The 17,363-nt window shown below is 40.8% G+C and overlaps 1 protein-coding gene across 1 annotated transcript; it reads left to right on the forward strand.

The window, feature by feature from the left end:
* The first annotated feature begins 133 nt into the window (after window positions 1-133).
* On the forward strand, window positions 134-7,688 carry ccdc78 (coiled-coil domain containing 78). The gene is given in 16 exon segments (XM_030755849.1): window positions 134-209; window positions 212-279; window positions 741-872; window positions 959-1,045; window positions 1,122-1,478; window positions 1,603-1,653; window positions 1,756-1,844; window positions 2,193-2,271; window positions 2,349-2,474; window positions 2,554-2,750; window positions 2,992-3,166; window positions 4,742-4,785; window positions 4,878-4,940; window positions 7,267-7,302; window positions 7,388-7,507; window positions 7,589-7,688. Coding segments are annotated over 16 exon segments (1,791 nt in total). The 3' UTR covers window positions 7,680-7,688.
* The last annotated feature ends 9,675 nt before the right edge of the window (window positions 7,689-17,363 follow it).

A 17,363-nucleotide genomic window follows, 5' to 3' on the forward strand; every position in this document is an offset into this window, starting at 1 on the left:
ATACTTTTAGGACTTCCCAAACTGACTTTAGCCAGAATTACCCAGAATTACATTTACTGTGACACATGGTAGTTATTAATTGATTAATGTTGTGTTTGGTATCAAATGAAGTATAGAGAAAGAGTGTGCACACATGAGTTGTATTTGTGTTGGGGAGCCATGGAAACATTGTTGGTGGTTACAAGCAACAGTTGGCCATGAAGGAAAAAGATGATGGATGCTCAGGACCAAACTTCAGATCAACTTCAGAAACAAGTTCAAGCTGTGACAGAAGAAAATGTGAGTAAGACAACTTCCTATTTGTTTTCTTAAGTATTCTCACTTTACAGTGCCAGAAAAAGATGTCATGTTGGCAAGGGAGCTTAACAATGAGGATGAAATGATCATACAATAAACAGTCGCTGTTTTTAAATCTCGCTTAAAAGGACATTTTTACTCCCCTGGCCTTCGACCCAGTGTGAGACTGTGACCGTGGTGTTAAGTAAATTTTTCTGTTTCGTAGTTCCTTATTTTTTAAAACTTTTTGATATTTTAAGTATTTAAATTTTTAATACTGTGCTCGTTATTGATGTGTCTTTTATATTGTTCTATCCTATGTCTGTGCTTGTTGCTGTGATTGATGTGTTGTACAGCACTTCGGCCAGCCCTGTTGTTGTTTTAAGGTGCTTTATAAATAAATTGGTATGGTATGGTATGGAGGCCTTCAATACAGAGAAATGGGTAATTGTGTGTGTGTGTAGTTGCAGTTGCGTAACAAATATGAGCGTGTGTTCACCAAAGTGGGCCACCTGGAGACCAGATTGAGCCACCTGGCCACCTCTAACACAGACCTGTCCCACAGGCTGGTCCAGAGCGAAGAGGAAAGACTGAAGGTGTTAAACAAACATGGGCTATAACTTAAATGTGAATACATACTACAGAACAAATCTTTTTCTTTTTCTTGTCTAATCTTTTTTAGATCTACAAGGAGCTTGTAGAGGAGAAAATTGAGACTAATAAGATACGAGAGCACTATGAAGAAGAGACATTTGAGCTGAAAACCAAGGTGAGAGTTTTCCACAAGAATGGCAGTCTGAATCACTATGGCACTCACTTTTTCCTGCACTCCCCACTTTGGTTAGATACTGAACCAAGAAGGTGTGATAACAGAGCTGGAAATAGAGCGAGACAGGTTGTTCAGGGAACTTGAGTCCACTGGGGTATCCCTGAGAGTAAAAGAGAAGAATGGCCAAGACTTGACTGAGGAGCATGCCACACTAAAGAAAAACTACCAGATTCTGGTTGAGGCCCACAATAAAGAACTAGCCAAGAGTGGAGAGCTGACTGCAGAGCTGCTGGCACTGGCCCAGGCCCAGGATGCCCTCCACAGGCAGCTGGAGGAGCAGCATCAATGTGTTAAGACCACCACCGAGGGCCTTCATGGAGAGCTGGACAGGGTGCAGGCTTTGATCAGCCACATGTCACATAACAGAGTCAAGGTGAAGCACTGAATTACGTGTCTTAATAACAGTTATAGTTAGAATACAATGTTCTATGTTTATTATTTAGACTGTTATATTTTTCATTTGAAATGTTAAGACTGTTGTTATGTTGCATAAACAGCCCGAGGAACTAGCAGAGTTGGACAGGGAGCAAAAAAACGTGCAGAAAACTGTGAGTATTTCTGTATAAAGTCATTACTTTTTTTGAAATTGGTAACCATAACAGTTTCAAGTCACTGCCTCGCATAGCTTTTCATTCATTTTCCTCACATAGCTCCTCGAAAACCAAGATGAGATCAAAGACAAGCTGGAGAAAATGAAGAGCAGCTACAAGGAGCAGCAGAAGAACCTGGAGGAGAAAGTGTGCGGGCCTGTGAATGTTTGTCATTTACTTGTGCAAAAGCTTAATGAAGATAAAACATCATTATCTTTACATTTACAGTCAACAAACAGCCAAACCCATCTCAGAATGTAGAGTGATCCAGTGTTTGTCCCATATGCATCTGCTTTGTGGTTGCATCTTTGGTTTTAGTTCTAAGCTGTGGCTTTATTTGCTCTGTGTGTGTGTGTGTGTGTGTGTGTGTGTGTGTGTGTGTGTGTGTGTGTGTGTGTGTGTGTGTGTGTGTGTGTGTGTGTGTGTGGGATGTGGTCTCTTTGCTTCTTCTCTGTGGATTTTGCTCTCTTGTGGTCGGGCCTGTGTTTGGTCACCAGGGTGGCGATGGGTAAAGAGCACCAGGAGATCAACAGAGCAATGCATATTAGCCAGCAGAAACTCTCTGAGCAGAGTGCGGTGAGCTGTTTGCATCCTCAGCATTTTGTTTTAGTCTTTTCCAAATTATAATAATGCATGTGCCGTTTCCTTTGAAGGCCCTGATGTGCTCTCAGAGCCAATTAAAAGAGGTAGAGGAGGAGAACTCTAAGCTGCAGCTGCGGCTGAAAGAGCTGAACGAGGAATATCGCGCAAGGCTGGTTTATTATTTAGAGGACTTAGCTGTGAGTAATGGCACACACAAAGCATGCTTGATAGTGAGACTCAACAATCTTGATAGGATCTCCACTCTGTGTAATCCAGGATTACTTTGATGGGCTTGGAGAAAGTAAAAGCCCATCAGAGCAGAGCAAGATGAGAGCATTCCTCGACAGCATGCTGCAGGACGTTCGTTTGTCCTACAGGGTGAGAGAGGAGCAGCTCGCCACCGCTGCTCGCTCCTATAAGAAGAGACTACAGAGGATCACCAAAACTCATCATGCACTCCTGATTGCATACAGGTGGTGTTTCCTTTGTGTCTTTCCTGTTTGTTTAGACATGTTTGGTGTCATTAGGTTGACATTTGGTACTTCACTTCAGACAGATCCTTTATAAGATACTAAAATTTATTCTAGTGTGCATAAAAGCATTCCCATAATTAGAGATAGCATGTAGGACCTGCTCAACCTTGCACATAGTGCAATGGACAAGGACTGCCATAAACAGCATATTTTTTTTTTCCCCCTACCTCATAATCTTTAGGGTTCAGAGAGACCAGATCTTGGCCAAACCAGAGAATAACCTAGAACCTGGGCCTCCAGAAGCCCACTTCAGCTTGGAGCCGACTGAACTGAAAGATGCAATCGAAAAGGAGCTCCAACAACTTCGCCAGGACAAGGCAAGGCTGGAAGGTCAGCTGCAGGCGTCCCGGGAGCAGGTAGCACAAAACAAAAGTGGCTGCTTTGAAGTGGATAGATTTGCTTTTGTTTTGTCTCATGAATGCTTGTTTTTGGTCTGTGGGGATTCTTCTTTGTTTCCATACTTCCCGTATAAAGCCAAAGAGTATTTCTTTTGGGAGTGGTGATATTGAAAAAAACTTCAAAGTTTGTGTTCTGCAGCAACAAAAGGGATTAACTGCTGCAGAGGTGGACTTTGGATCATGTAACAGGATTGCTTTAAAATGTGCTGCTATGATGCCTGCTAGAACAGGTTTTTTTTTTTTTTGTTTGCAGAGAAAATAACTATTTGGGAAAGTGACTGTACAACAGAGAAATGTACACTGACTTCCCCTAAAACCAGAAATTTTACATTCTTGTTCCTGTTTGAGGAAATATTATACTTGCTGGTACCTTTATTAGATACACCCGTTCAACTGCTTGTTCATGCAAATATCTAATCAGCCAATCACATGGCAGCAACTAACTGCATTCAAGGCATGGCCATGATGACCTGCTGAAGTTCAAACTGAGCATCTGATTTTTTTGTGACTTTGAATGTGGCATGGTTGTTGGTGCCAGACAAGCTGGTCTCAGTATTTCAAAAACTGCTGATCTGCTGGGATTTCCCCACACAGCCATCTCTAGAGTTTACAGAGAATGGTCTGACAAAGAGAAAATATCCAGTGAGCGGCAGTTCTCTGGGAGAAAATGCCAGAGGTCAGAGGAATATGGCCGGACTGCTTTGAGCTGATGGGAAGCCAACGGAAACTCACATAACCAATTATTGCAACCAAGATGTGCAGAAGAGCATCTCTGAATGAATAATATGGTGAACCTTGAAGCAGATGGGCTACAGCAGCAGAAGACCACACCAGGTGCCACTCCTGTCAGCTAAACAGGCAAAACTGAAGCTACAGTTCACACAGTGTCACAAATATTGGACAACAGAAAAATGTTTTTGAGTCTTGAGTTCTCCTTTGACATTCAGATGGAAGGGTCAGAGTTTTATGTAAACAACATAAAAGCATGGATCCATCCTGCCTTGTATCAGTAGTTCATGCTACTGGTGGTGTATTGATGTGGTTGATATTTTATTGGCTCACTTTGGGCCCCTTAGTACGAACATCGTTTAAACACCACAGCCTGCCTGAATATTGTTGCTGACTATGTCCATCCCTTTATAACTATGTAACCATCTTCTGATGGTTGCTTCCAGCAGGATAACACACCATGCCACAAAGCTCACATCACCTCAAATTGGTTTCTTGATTATACTCAAATGGGCTCCACAGTCACCAGATCTCAACCCAACAGAGCACCTTTGGGATGTGGTGAAAGACGAGATTTGCATCATGGAATATGCAGCCAACAAATCTGCAGCAACTGTGTGGACCCAAATGTCTGAGGAATGTTTCCAGCACCTTGTTGAAAATAATTTAGGCAGTTCAAACAGAAATCCAGCACAAGGTGTACCTAATAAAGTGTCCAGTGAGTGTATATTGCTGTTTTCCTCCAAATGATTTTTTTTGCATGTAGGGAGACTCTAGATCTTAAGCCTGACTTTTCTGTTTTAGGTGGCTATTTTCAAAATGAAAAATGTAAACTGTCAAGAATGGGTGCCTTTTTTTTTTTCTCTCATTTTACCAAATGACAGATGCAGTCAGCTGTGCATTTTGTCAAATAAATTTTTGAAAAATGTAACTTAATCAGACCAGACAAACTGAAGCAGCTATGCAAGGAATCCTGTGGTGACATAAGAAAATATGAGGGGCCGTTAGGGACATTATTACTGAAACGCTCTCACACACACTACTGAAACGCTCTCACAAACACTACTGAAACGCGCTCACAAACACTACTGAAACGCTCTCACACACACTACTGAAACGCTCTCACAAACACTACTGAAACGCCTTCCTGTTCACACCAAACACCTTCCTGTTCACACGAAATTCTCTGGTTTTCAGTAGTGTGTGTGAGAGTGTTTCAGTAGTGTGTGTGAGAGCGTTTCAGTAGTGTTTGTGAGAGCGTTTCAGTAGTGTTTGTGAGCGCGTTTCAGTAGTGTTTGTGAGCGCGTTTCAGTAGTGTTTGTGAGAGCGTTTCAGTAGTGTGTGTGAGAGCGTTTCAGTAGTGTTTGTGAGAGCGTTTCAGTAGTGTGTGTGAGAGCGTTTCAGTAGTGTGTGTGAGAGCGTTTCAGTAGTGTTTGTGAGAGCGTTTCAGTAGTGTTTGTGAGAGCGTGTTTCAGTAGTGTGTGTGAGAGCGTTTCAGTAGTGTTTGTGAGCGCCAGGGTTATAATAGTTTTGGATTTTACATTATAGTTTAGTTTTAGTTAGTTTTTCCTTTTTTTTCTCTAATTCAGTTAGTTTTAATTAGTTTTCAGAGTGGTTTTTCTCCTTTTTATTAGTTTTTATTTTTGGTTTCATGCTTAGTTTTAGTTAGTTTCAGTTAGTTTCAGTATTAGTTTTAGTATTTTCATACCTAATCAGGTGCAAGACTCAAGGCGCAAAAGTGACTATTGTGTAATGAAAACTTCACAAAAGATACCGTTTAAAGAAATACATTCAACACCCAACAGTTCACAAGACATGCTAAATGTGTGTAATAATAAGGACACACATGAACATCAACAGGGAGAAACAAAGAAAAACATGAACTCCCAAACTCAATAAATTCTACAATAAACTCCACAATAAACTTCAGCATCAGTGCAGCAGATTAATAACACCTACATGTGGTGTTTGACAAAAACAAACTTTTTGAAGGAGTCAAAGCTCAAATCCAGCTGCATCCTGATGTTCTCACCACCTGATGCTGCTTCTGTTTTGGAGCTAGCTTGGTTAGATGCTGCTAATTAAACTTGCAGGGTCTTTGTACACAACCTACGGAAGTGTCCGACCTCATGTCCTCATGTGTGTGTTAATTACCTTGTGGTCGTGTGCAGGTGTTTTATATGCGGTGCAGGCTGGGACTTCTTTTTTGGTCTTCGCTCTTTGTGCTCAGTTTTTTGGCTGCAAACATATTTGTCCCTGTTTTTTTTAACTTTCTTCATTCCTTCACGTCCATCCTGATAGTTTCAACAGTCTCCTACCAGGAATTTGCTGACAGTTGTGAGTCCTTATATTGATGCTTTGATTATTATTCCTGATTGTTATTCTCTCACTGATAAAGTAGCCGGAAACGCACAAGGACGCAACAGTTTGAGGTGGACTTTGATGTTGCTGGTTTTTCCTGACTGAGAAATGTTCCGCACATTTTTCATCATCCACAACAAGACTTTCGATTCTATCTGTGCTCTTGTACTCAAAGAACCTCCATACGGGACTCTGCCGCTTTCTCGGCAGACCGCAGCCATTACAGCGCGGTGAGCGCACGCACATGCGCACTCACACAGTTGTCCTGTGGCGCTCCCAGCTTAAACTCGGAGAGCGGAAAAAATGATTTCATATCAATCCACAAGGCTTAAAAAAGAAAAAAAACAAACAAGTAAATGAAAGTCAGTTTATCGATAATTTCAGTTAGTTTTAGTTAGTTTTGTAAACTCACAATTCAGTTTTAATTAGTTGTCGTTTTTTCCTTTTAATTATAGTTTTTATTTATTTCAGTTAACGACAATGTTTTTTCAATTTCAGTTTTCGTTATTTCGTTCGTTTTCGTTAACTATAATAACCCTGGTGAGCGCGTTTCAGTAGTGTTTGTGAGCGCGTTTCAGTAGTGTGTGTGAGAGCGTTTCAGTAGTGTTTGTGAGAGCGTGTTTCAGTAGTGTGTGTGAGAGCGTTTCAGTAGTGTTTGTGAGAGCGCGTTTCAGTAGTGTTTGTGAGAGCGCGTTTCAGTAGTGTTTGTGAGAGCGTTTCAGTAGTGTGTGTGAGAGCGTTTCAGTAGTGTTTGTGAGAGCGCGTTTCAGTAGTGTGTGTGAGAGCGTTTCAGTAGTGTTTGTGAGAGCGCGTTTCAGTAGTGTTTGTGAGAGCGTTTCAGTAGTGTGTGTGAGAGCGTTTCAGTAGTGTTTGTGAGAGCGTGTTTCAGTAGTGTGTGTGAGAGCGTTTCAGTAGTGTTTGTGAGAGCTTTCAGTAATAATGTCCCTAACGGCCCCTCATAATATGAGAAAACAGCTGAGGGAGATCACCGAGTCCACGACAGAGTACAAAATCTACTGTTGCAATTACATTGTCCGATTACATTCTTAATATATATTAAAAAAAATTGTAATTAAAGGTGATTTGAAGATTTAATTTCTTCAAACAGGCTTCCTTTGAGAAGGAGCGTGCTCTTCTCCTGACCAGAGCAGCAGTTGCAGAGGCGCAGGTGTTGGAGTTGCAGAACTATACTGATAACCACCTGGGCAGGTCAGGAAGTTGCTTGATGTGTAAGTCATATACCATTAGCCCACAGAAGAGTGATAGATTGGTCTTTACTACTGATTGCAGGTACGAACAAGAAATCACACATCTGCGTGGATTGCATGGGACAGTGGAGGAGGAGGGGCGTTCCCAAAGCGAACATTTAGCTCCCCATTAAGGAAATGAGCAATAAAATTAAAAGATCAAAATAAAATGAAATTCTGTCTTTTTTCCAAATCAATACTCAATATAAATATAGTTGAATAACCCATTTCAAGCATTTAAAGTTGTGCGGGACTGCTCCATCAGTAGGTGGTGCTGTTAGCACTGATGGTTGTCTCGCTGAAAGCCCCCCCCCCCCCCCCCCCCCCCCCCTCCAAAGAAATCTGGCCTTGAGAAAAAAATGCCTGGAATGTTTGTAAAGCTTATGTCAATTTCACGAGCTCAGAAGAAGAAAGCATTGTGACAATGAGGGGTCACCGTGGTGAGAATAATGTCATTACATGTTACCCAGACACATACACGCCTGTGAATGCTTACCCCTCAATACCGCGTTGAGAACTGTCAGGCAGACAAGCCAGGCTTTTTCCAGAATGAGGGTTCATATTTATAACCTCTGTGATGGCGTGAATGGGCAACTATTCCCTTTAAATCCCTTTAACGATGAAAGGGTCTGCATTTCTTTTCTTGTGAGATTGGTGGCTGGGTGTCCTGTCACAGTGCGCAGAGTGAACTTCATAATTAGAAAGTGTCTTTGGTAGTTTGCTGGAAAAAAAAAGTTATGTTTATGTCGAGCTTTATGTTGAAAAAAATATAAATTGTCCATGCTAAGATATTGTATAGGAAATGATGAGAAAAGAAGAGGAGTTGGAAGGAGTCATACGCATGTCACCCCAATTCCCATTTCTGGGGGCATGCCAGCCATGGGAGGGAAAGAGGAGGGGAGCAGGGGTGTGAAAGTTTGAGAGGAATGGGAAGTGGGATTTTGTTAGTAATGTATTACACTCTCAGGGCCCTGGGAAAAAGGGTAGGGGGTGTTCGGCTTGGGTCTGTGCCAACATAGTCACTCTGCCAAAACGCTGGGCGCTGGAGACCACTCCTCTCACCAGCAGATCTGTGGGAAAATCAAATCCAGGTTGTTCTTTGCTGCTCAGTAACCAATCGCAGAGAGGTGTATGCAGACACCTCTGCAAACTTGCACAAATTCATATTTACTATTTGTAAATAAAGTGCATAAAGTGGAAACTGTAAAATTACAAGTGCAGAGTCGTCTGCTGCACCACAGCTGGTCCCCAAGGCAATGTGCCAGGGTTCCCCCCAAAGATGGGAAATTTTGGCTCCGCAGTATGTGAACAGCCATTTATCTACTGCCACTTATGTAGCCACTATTATGATGTAAAAATTGACCATAACCATTATTAGATTAGATTTACATTGTAGAAAACTAATTTATAGCAATATAATTCATGGGAACTAACAAGAATTTGACAAATTGAACTGAACTTTGCTACTGTGGTGAAACTATGACAAAGATATTGTGTATATATAACAGCTGTGTTAAACAATGCAGAAACCCCCATTACTGGATGATTACAGTGTGAGTGCGGTCTGGCTGCCAGTAAAATGCAGAAAATATTAACAATTTTTTCATTTGAAGTGGAGGCAAAGTGGCTGCTTCCTGCAAAAGTGATGAGCTGTGTATTTTGACCATTGCCGTCGTACTGATTTGAACCCGGTTGTGACAAGCAAGGCCAAGATCAGACTGAGAAACCAAGGAACAATGCTTGCTCATACAGCAGCTCCACCCTGAAACATTCTATGCTTTTTCTAACCTATTTTGACTCTAACGGTCACCCTAATTTATAAAATGGACAACATGTTATATTCAGCAAGACCATAAAGTCAGCAGGGAAATATTTACATCATAAATGAGGTCAGCAGTAGGGTTATTTGCTCAAAGACTTGAAACAGATGTATAATAATTTGCAACCAGAGGAGTCGTTGGAAAGAATGCTGCTTTAATGCAATTGTACTTTGTTTCCTTTTTGAGACTTGGAAGCCAGTCCAAGGCTGCTGCCTGCAGAGGCTAAGAAAGGCCCCTTTTACACATGAGAGGCCATCTGGCAACCACCGGCCATGGAGGAAAAATATGTATTCCTCAACTAGCTGGCAAGTGACTGCTGGAGGTTGATGCCAGTCACTGTGAAATTGATTGCTAAAGCCCCAATCACACAGGCCTAGAGACCGGTCAGTGATGCCCTGGCAACCACAGGTCACTAAGAAAAAATGTGAATTCCCTAACCTTTTGGTGAATGTTGACTTTAGGTTTCTGGCAGTTGCAAGGTGAAACTGGTAGAGAAGTATAAAGTCCTGCACTGAAAACCTTGCAGTTGCTGTGGTCACTAGCAGATTGTTGTGGTTGCCTCTAGGTTGCGTGGAAGATGTCAACTTGTGTGCAAACACCCCCCAACTACTCGCTGAGGAGTAGTGAAACTGTGAAAATTGCAACGAAAACTGGAAATCATTTGACTTTGCATGTGCCTCACTACTGTCGTCAGCACCTTTCAAATTTCCAGCTTTGAAGGCAAACATTCTCCAACATTCTCCATTTCCAGTTTGCGTCGCACTTTTTCCAAATTTTAGTACCGCTCTGTGAAAAGTTGGTGAGTGTTTGCAGACAAGTTGGCATCTTCTATGCAAAGTACAAGCAACTGCAGCAACCAAGTGACCAAAGCAATCACAAGAAGGGTTTTGGTGCAGCACTGTTTTTTCATTTCATTTCATTTCAAACCTTTATTTAACCAGGAAGAAAAACACATTGAGATTAAAATCTCTTTTTCAAGTGTGTCCTGGGTATGACAAATATTCACAGAAAACAGCCATACAGGTCAAAAGGATAAATAAATAGGAAGTCTAAAAATGTCATTAAAAATTAAACAAAACATCTACAGCTCATTGCAGTCATTGGCAGGTTATTTAAAAGTGCCTTGAACTCACGTATTGAGACCAGGTCCTTAGGTTTGAGGTCTTTTTGAATTTCGTTCCATGTAGAAGGAGCAACGAATTGGAATGCTTTTTTGCCTGCCTCAGTCCTGGCCTTCGGAACAGACAACAACAAACAATCCTGAGACCTCAGAGCGTAAGGACCAGAACTCTTCTGTTGCAAGTGGGTCTGAAGGTAGGAGGGAAGCAAACCTAGTACACATACATATAAGAATGCACCAATGTTTAAATCTGTGAACCTAAAGGGAGGGCCATCCGACACCGTCATACAGCAAACAATGATGAGTAAGAGCCTTATAGTTTAAGATAAATCTTAATGCTCCATGATACACAGTATCAAGCGCATGTAGACTCTTTGATGAAGCATGCATGTACAGAACATCCCCATAGTCAAGCACAGGAAGAAATGTTTCAGTGACCAATTTTTTTTTTTGCCTCAACTGAAAGGCACGATTTTATTCTAAAATAAAAACCCAGCTTCAACTTAAGTCATTTGATTAACTGTTGAATATGAGGAGTGAATGAAAGAGATGTATCTATTAAGATCCCAAGATACCTGTACTCTGATACACCTTCTATTTGGGTACCCTGAGATGTAGAAAAACAACATGACTTTTGTTTTGCCCACATTTAAAACAAGTTTTAAATTGTAAAGATTTTGTTGTACAGTGTCAAAAGCCAGCTGTAATTGAGACAGTGTTTGTGCTTGAGTAGGTGCAGAGCTGTATGTGACACAGTCATTAGCATAAAGGTGAAAATTCACATTCTCTACATTCTGTGTAATGTTGTTAATATAGAGAATAAAAAAGAGTGGACCTAGGACTGATCCTTGTGGTACTCCATTGGTCAAAGTGAGTCCCTGTTGGTGAGATAGTTTTCAAACCAATTTAGTGTCTGCTCTGACAAACCCACTTCTACAAGTCTTTGTTTTAAGAGAACATGATCAACAGTGTCAAATGCTTTAGAAAGATCTATAAAAAGAGCAGCACAGTGCCGTTTATTATCAATTGCATTGATAAAATCCTTAAGAACTTTAAGGGCAGCTGTTGTTGTACTGTGCATTTTTCTAAAACCTGATTGAAATTCAGATAAAACATTTTTAAGATTCATAAAATCCTTAATTTGCTCACTAATAAAGGATTCCAAATTCTTAGCTAAAACTGGCAATTTGGAGATTGGCCTGTAACATGGGCAGATTTCCAAACCTGTGGAGTAACATTTGTGACAAGTGAGAGATTAAAAATACGAGTAAGGGGAAGGGCAATAAAATCCACAGATAGCTTTAAAAAGTAGGGCTCTAACTTGTCTGGGCCAGCTGATTTTCTAACATCCAAGAGCTGCAGGGCTTTTTATGTACCTCAGATACACAGACAGGGGAAAAACTAAACTGATCATTTGTTAGACCAGGACAGTCGGAACTGAGAATAGATGAACTCTTGAGTTAGGTGTTGTATGTCAAACAGTGTCCCAGAATTTTTAAAATGCTCATTGAAACAATCTAGCATTTCAACTTTGTCTGTAATTGTTTGGGAATCCTTAACAACACATGGAGGAAGCTCTAAGCTAGGACTATATTCAGAAAAAGTATTAATTGTTTTCCAAAATTTAGGTGGGTTGTTAAGATTGTTTGTTGTTTGAGCTAGGAAATGATCAGCCTTAGCCTTTCTTAGTTTGGCAGTGCAGGCATTACGAAGCTGTCTAAATACCAGCCAGTCTGCATTGTCCTTTGTTTTTCTTGCTTTTGCCCATGCCTGATTGTGACTATGAAGGAGGTTTGAGAGATCAGGAGTAAACCATGGGTTATCCCGACCTTTTATTCTGTACTTTTTTTTACAGGAGCATGTTTATCTACAATACTTCTAAAACTTTCATAAAATAAATTCCATGCAATATTGACATCTGCTATAAGATGAATCCTGTCCCAATCAGAATAAAACAGATCGTGCAGGAAAGCTTGCTCTGAGAAATGTTTCATGTCACGCTTGGTTATTATCCGCGGCTTGTGTTTTGGTAATTTGGTATTTCTAACGGTGCCAGTGACACAGTGGTCACTGATGTCATTGGCAAACACAGAAGCAGTTGAATATTTGTGAGGGACATTTGTAAGAATAAGGTCAACAAGTGATGAATTTTCTGGATTTTTGGTATTCGGACGAGTTGGATTATTAACTAACTGAAAAAGATTTAGAGAATCACAACATGCTCTGAAAGGATTACGATTTCGTTAGAACACTGATCAGCTAAAAGCTCTATAATAGATGAGAGAGCAGCACAATCAGCAGATGGTGTCCTATAGCAGCTGACTACTGTTAATTTAAGTGAGTTTGTGACCACAAGATTCAGTGTTTGTATACCTCTTTGCAATCAGATTCACCTTATGATTGCTAGCAACCTCCAGCAACCACTTGCCAATTGGTTGGGGAATGCACATTTTTCCTTAGCAACCAGAGTTCACTGACCAGCCTGTGACTTTGTTATCTCTGATCAAGTGTAAACATTTCAAACATCCCAAAAGTGACATTTATTTCAGGTCTATTGCAATGCAGACTTTAATATTGCTGCTTTATTGGTACATAGTTAAAACTGGGGTTATGTAATTAACATATTCAAGCTAATTTACTGCTTTCATCTCAGCACAAATTGCGCACTTTCGCCTTTTTGCTTTCATGCTTTTTTTTTCATTTGAAGTAAAATAACTGCATGTGACTGTTTAAATGAATCTTTTTTTTACTCTTTCGGTCATCTCATAACGCAATCCAATAAAAAAAATCCCGACTGTTTTCTTTGTTGTTTTTGTGTCTGGGATTGCTCAGTTGTGAATGAAGAAAAATGCTGCATATTTCAAACATTCAAAGATTCACACAGAATATGTGTTATGATAAGAATGATAAGAACACACAGGCCATTATCATTGTGCTTTATATGAAATCATTACAATGGAGGACCCTGACCTAATCAACATTAGCAACTGCATGGAAACATATGATGCTTATTTATTTTCTCTACACTCTTCTGTTTTGTTGATGATACTTTGGGCGCACATTTGTTTTGGTGGTGGGAAAGTGGTAAAAAGGTTGCACGAATGTGTCGTTCTGAGGATGGGAAGTGGGGTGTAGCGAAGCAGAGGAAGTACCTCACATGGCTCGCGATGGGCCGCTCGTCAAGAGGCCCTTTGTTTTAGGAGGTTAATGCCTAATTGATACAGGCTTAATGAGAGCGGGTTGTGTGTGAGCCGGGGGCTGCATGGCCCTGCCGTAATTGGAACGGACAAGCCTTGTGTGGCTGAGTGTGCGGGGATGGGATTTCTGGGAACGCAAGGAAAGGAGAGGCAGAGTGGGAATGAGGAAGAAAAAGTGACAATGAGTACGAGGAATGTGGGAGAAAAATCTGGTGTGATAGTGAGAGCATCGCAAGATCATGAGAAAGAAATGTGGTGACAATGGGGGAAAAGTTGGCTGTTCTCATGGATGTTTAGTTAGTGCTAATAGGGGGTCTTTGGAACTTTATTATTTTATGAATAATGTTGACCTTCCTGTATGCTGCTTGTGCAGTGTGGTGTACAAGCAATAAACTGCAAAACTGCCAACATAAACTGTAACTGTTTTCTGAGACACCTGTCGTTTCTGATGAGCTGTCTTTTCACCCCCTCTTTCAGTCTGACAGTCTGAGACTATTCACGCAAGAGTCCTCAGCTTCCCTCCAGACAAGCTTTCAGTATGAAGGCTGGAGAGGCATTAAGAGGGAGGAGGGAAGGGGCAGGAGTGGGGAGCGCAGAAGAGCTGTGCACTTTAGAAAACCTTGAAGAATTAGGACTGAAGGCTTTGGAGAGTCTGGGTGGCTGCAAGAAAGGAGGAAAAAAAATGGGTCCTGGTTGCATAATTTTAAAGATGAGAGGGAAACAAGATTTTATAAGTTAAGCATAAGCTGGATATGCTGCAAACAGGCATGCTAAATGTTAAAATAAGTGTGGATGAATACAGAGGAGGAATAGTTACAGTACGGGTGAGAAAGACGGGAGGGAGGCAGCTTAATGAACAGGAGCGAGTGAGAATGAGGCTGAGTGTCGGTGAGGGAAGGAGAGAGGGACAGACCCTCTGCGTTCCCACACTCGGCAGGTTCCCACAGTAGACCCAGCTAATCCCTGTCTTAATTGGGGGAGAATTCCAGTGCACATGTTCCCCTGGAATGAGCAGGGAAACTCAGGAGCATCTGACACATCAGACGAGCTGCAGCGGCTGAGCTGATGCGCAATGTGTGAGTGCACTTTGTTGGAATATAAACATGCCGCCCGACTGTCAGCACATCTGATGCATAAACGGTTTCACAAGTTACACTTTTTTTTTTTTCCTCTTTTCACACCAACCAGCATGAGAAGTGCTCTCAGCAGCCACTTAGCATCACTTTGCCACATTCCAAGAGCTAAAATTCTAATTCTATGAATGTTAAAAGCACACATACTTACTTCAAGACTTTCACACTTTTAAAATGTTTGGGTTTCACTAAATTCCAAAAGCGAGTTTTAGTCATGAGAAGTTTCTGTGTTTTGTCTCAGAGTTTTAAAATATTTGCCTCCTGGTGATCTCCATAATATTGCTGAAAGGAATTCACTGAACTAATTTTGATGCAAAAACTCTTTACAGAATGATCTTGATCTTGCACTTAAATTCCACTTTGCTGTTACAGCAAAGCAAACGAGAAGAGATATCAGAGGTGACTGTGGCTCAGTCTTGGCTTTCAGATTTTATTATTTGCAGGGTACTCTTCATTTTGCTACAGTCACACTAGTGAAAACAATGGTTGGAAACTGTGGCACAACCAAAATTATTGTGACTGTGTGCAGTGAACTTGCAATCTCATGCAAATCGCTTGAAATGGTTGCTTCAAAGACAGGGAGCAAGTCTATGACCACTTGCAGTGAACTGCCATTCTCAAAGCGACTTTGGTCCATCTAGATGGGGATATAATGGGGTCACCTGTAGGTGATTTCTGTCTGCCAGGCTTCACCTCACCTAATCTGAGTCACTGAACTGGACCTCTTGACCAGGTTTGTGATGTTGGTGCCAGCTGGAGAATTTTTAGACATTCTACTAACCAACTAACCAACAAAATAAATAACAACCCATCTAAATGTGTGTTCTGGTTTTGGTGACTAGCATTTTGCATGACACTTAACACTAATTATAGTAAATAAATCTGATGCCTGCTCGGAGGTTCCAGTAGAAAATCCTCAAATCAGTTTTTAATATCACTAAGTCAAAAATAAATGTCAAGTTTTTCTATATTAAATCTATAGTCAGAAAGTGGGAGGGTTTTTTTTTCCAGTTCTCTTATTTCCAACTAGCTAAATGTAAAGAAGGCATTATAATAAGACAGTAATGATGCAGTCTTAAGATTTTCATGTTACAGCCAAAGGTAAAAAAAGATTTTAGTGAAGGATTCTCCATAAGAAAAAATTGAACATTTCTTTTTAGACGCAATGTTATGTACTGATATTTAAAAAGTTTTATGATGACTAGTGCAACAAAATCGATCCGTATCATCAGACTGTCTGAGGGTGTGCACTACTGTGCTCGTTTTTGGATTATTTTGTCTACTGCCTTTCACGTGACGGCCGGCTTCACCCTTCCCTCGAGGAAGGCTGTTATAAACACCATTCAACTTAAAGAGACAAAACTCTGATTTTCTGCTTTCCAAATACTTAAACAAGGAAGAACTGATGTTATGTATAGATATTTCCACTGCAGTTCAAAAGTAATTTGAGTTTTTTTGTTTGTTTTGTTCTTGTAAAATTAAACACCAGGTTTTGGTTAAGAGCCAGAGATTTTCTGGGACCTGTAGGAAATCAAAAGCTTAGACAAAAGTTAGAGGGCCTTGAGAGACGCCAGACTAAACTACAAATTTGAATTATTTTCCAACTGATATTAAACTAAATTTCTGTATCAAGTTATTTATTTTTCCTTAATGGAAATGGACAGGATTTAGAGCGATGTGCACCAAAACATATCTGCTGACAAATCCTGCCTCGAAGCTGTGTTTTGCAAGAGAAATTTGCAAGGAGATACTAGTAACATAACAAAACCGCAGTTTCGTTCCTGCCTACCTCTTTCCTTAATAAACAGTTCGAACAATAGGTATAGTGCAATACGGCTCAGAGGAGGTAACCCAAGACAGCTCCTCCAAGGAGAAAGATAACAGGCAAAAAAAATAAAGAGCAAAAGGGGAGGCAGGCAGTGCTGCACTGCAAGATTAGATTGGAGAAAGATAGAGTGGGTGGCAATCGGTCAGAGAACTCAACTAATCTTCTGGGGAAGTTTCTCCCTTTTGTGTTGACAATCAGAGAGGTTTTGTCAGAACACTATAATCCTGTTGGTTGATTTGCAGGGTTTAAAGGCCCAGCTAAAAACAGGTGTGTTTCCCTGTGGTGGGTAGACTCTCAGTCTGGAGTTTATTATGAAGAAGGCTGACCTCAGCCTCAAGAGGAAGTGAGATAAAGAAATCAGTTGTCCTTGCATGACACAGAATTCTGCTCGGATATGAGGTCATGACAGGAAACAGCTGAACAAAAATGCAAGTTACACTTCAGACATGATACTTTCATAATTGGTGATGTTACAAAAATAGGTAAATCATTTCATTAGTCCTTTTTGCCATGGCATCCACTGTGTAGCCACTGTTGCTTAGTGCACTCTTGATTTGAAGCAGTATGGCTGTGGGTGGCGTTCTAATTGATCAGCTAATGCTAGCAAGCATGATGAGCGAGATGCACCCAAACTATACTATGAAATAGTCTTAACTCATCATGATCTGAGAATAGACTTCTTATACAGACTGTCAGATTGTTGCATTTAAAAGTGCTCCA

The sequence above is a fragment of the Archocentrus centrarchus genome, chromosome 19 (assembly GCF_007364275.1).
Source record: "Archocentrus centrarchus isolate MPI-CPG fArcCen1 chromosome 19, fArcCen1, whole genome shotgun sequence".
In the NCBI taxonomy this organism is placed as follows: Eukaryota; Metazoa; Chordata; class Actinopteri; order Cichliformes; family Cichlidae; genus Archocentrus; species Archocentrus centrarchus.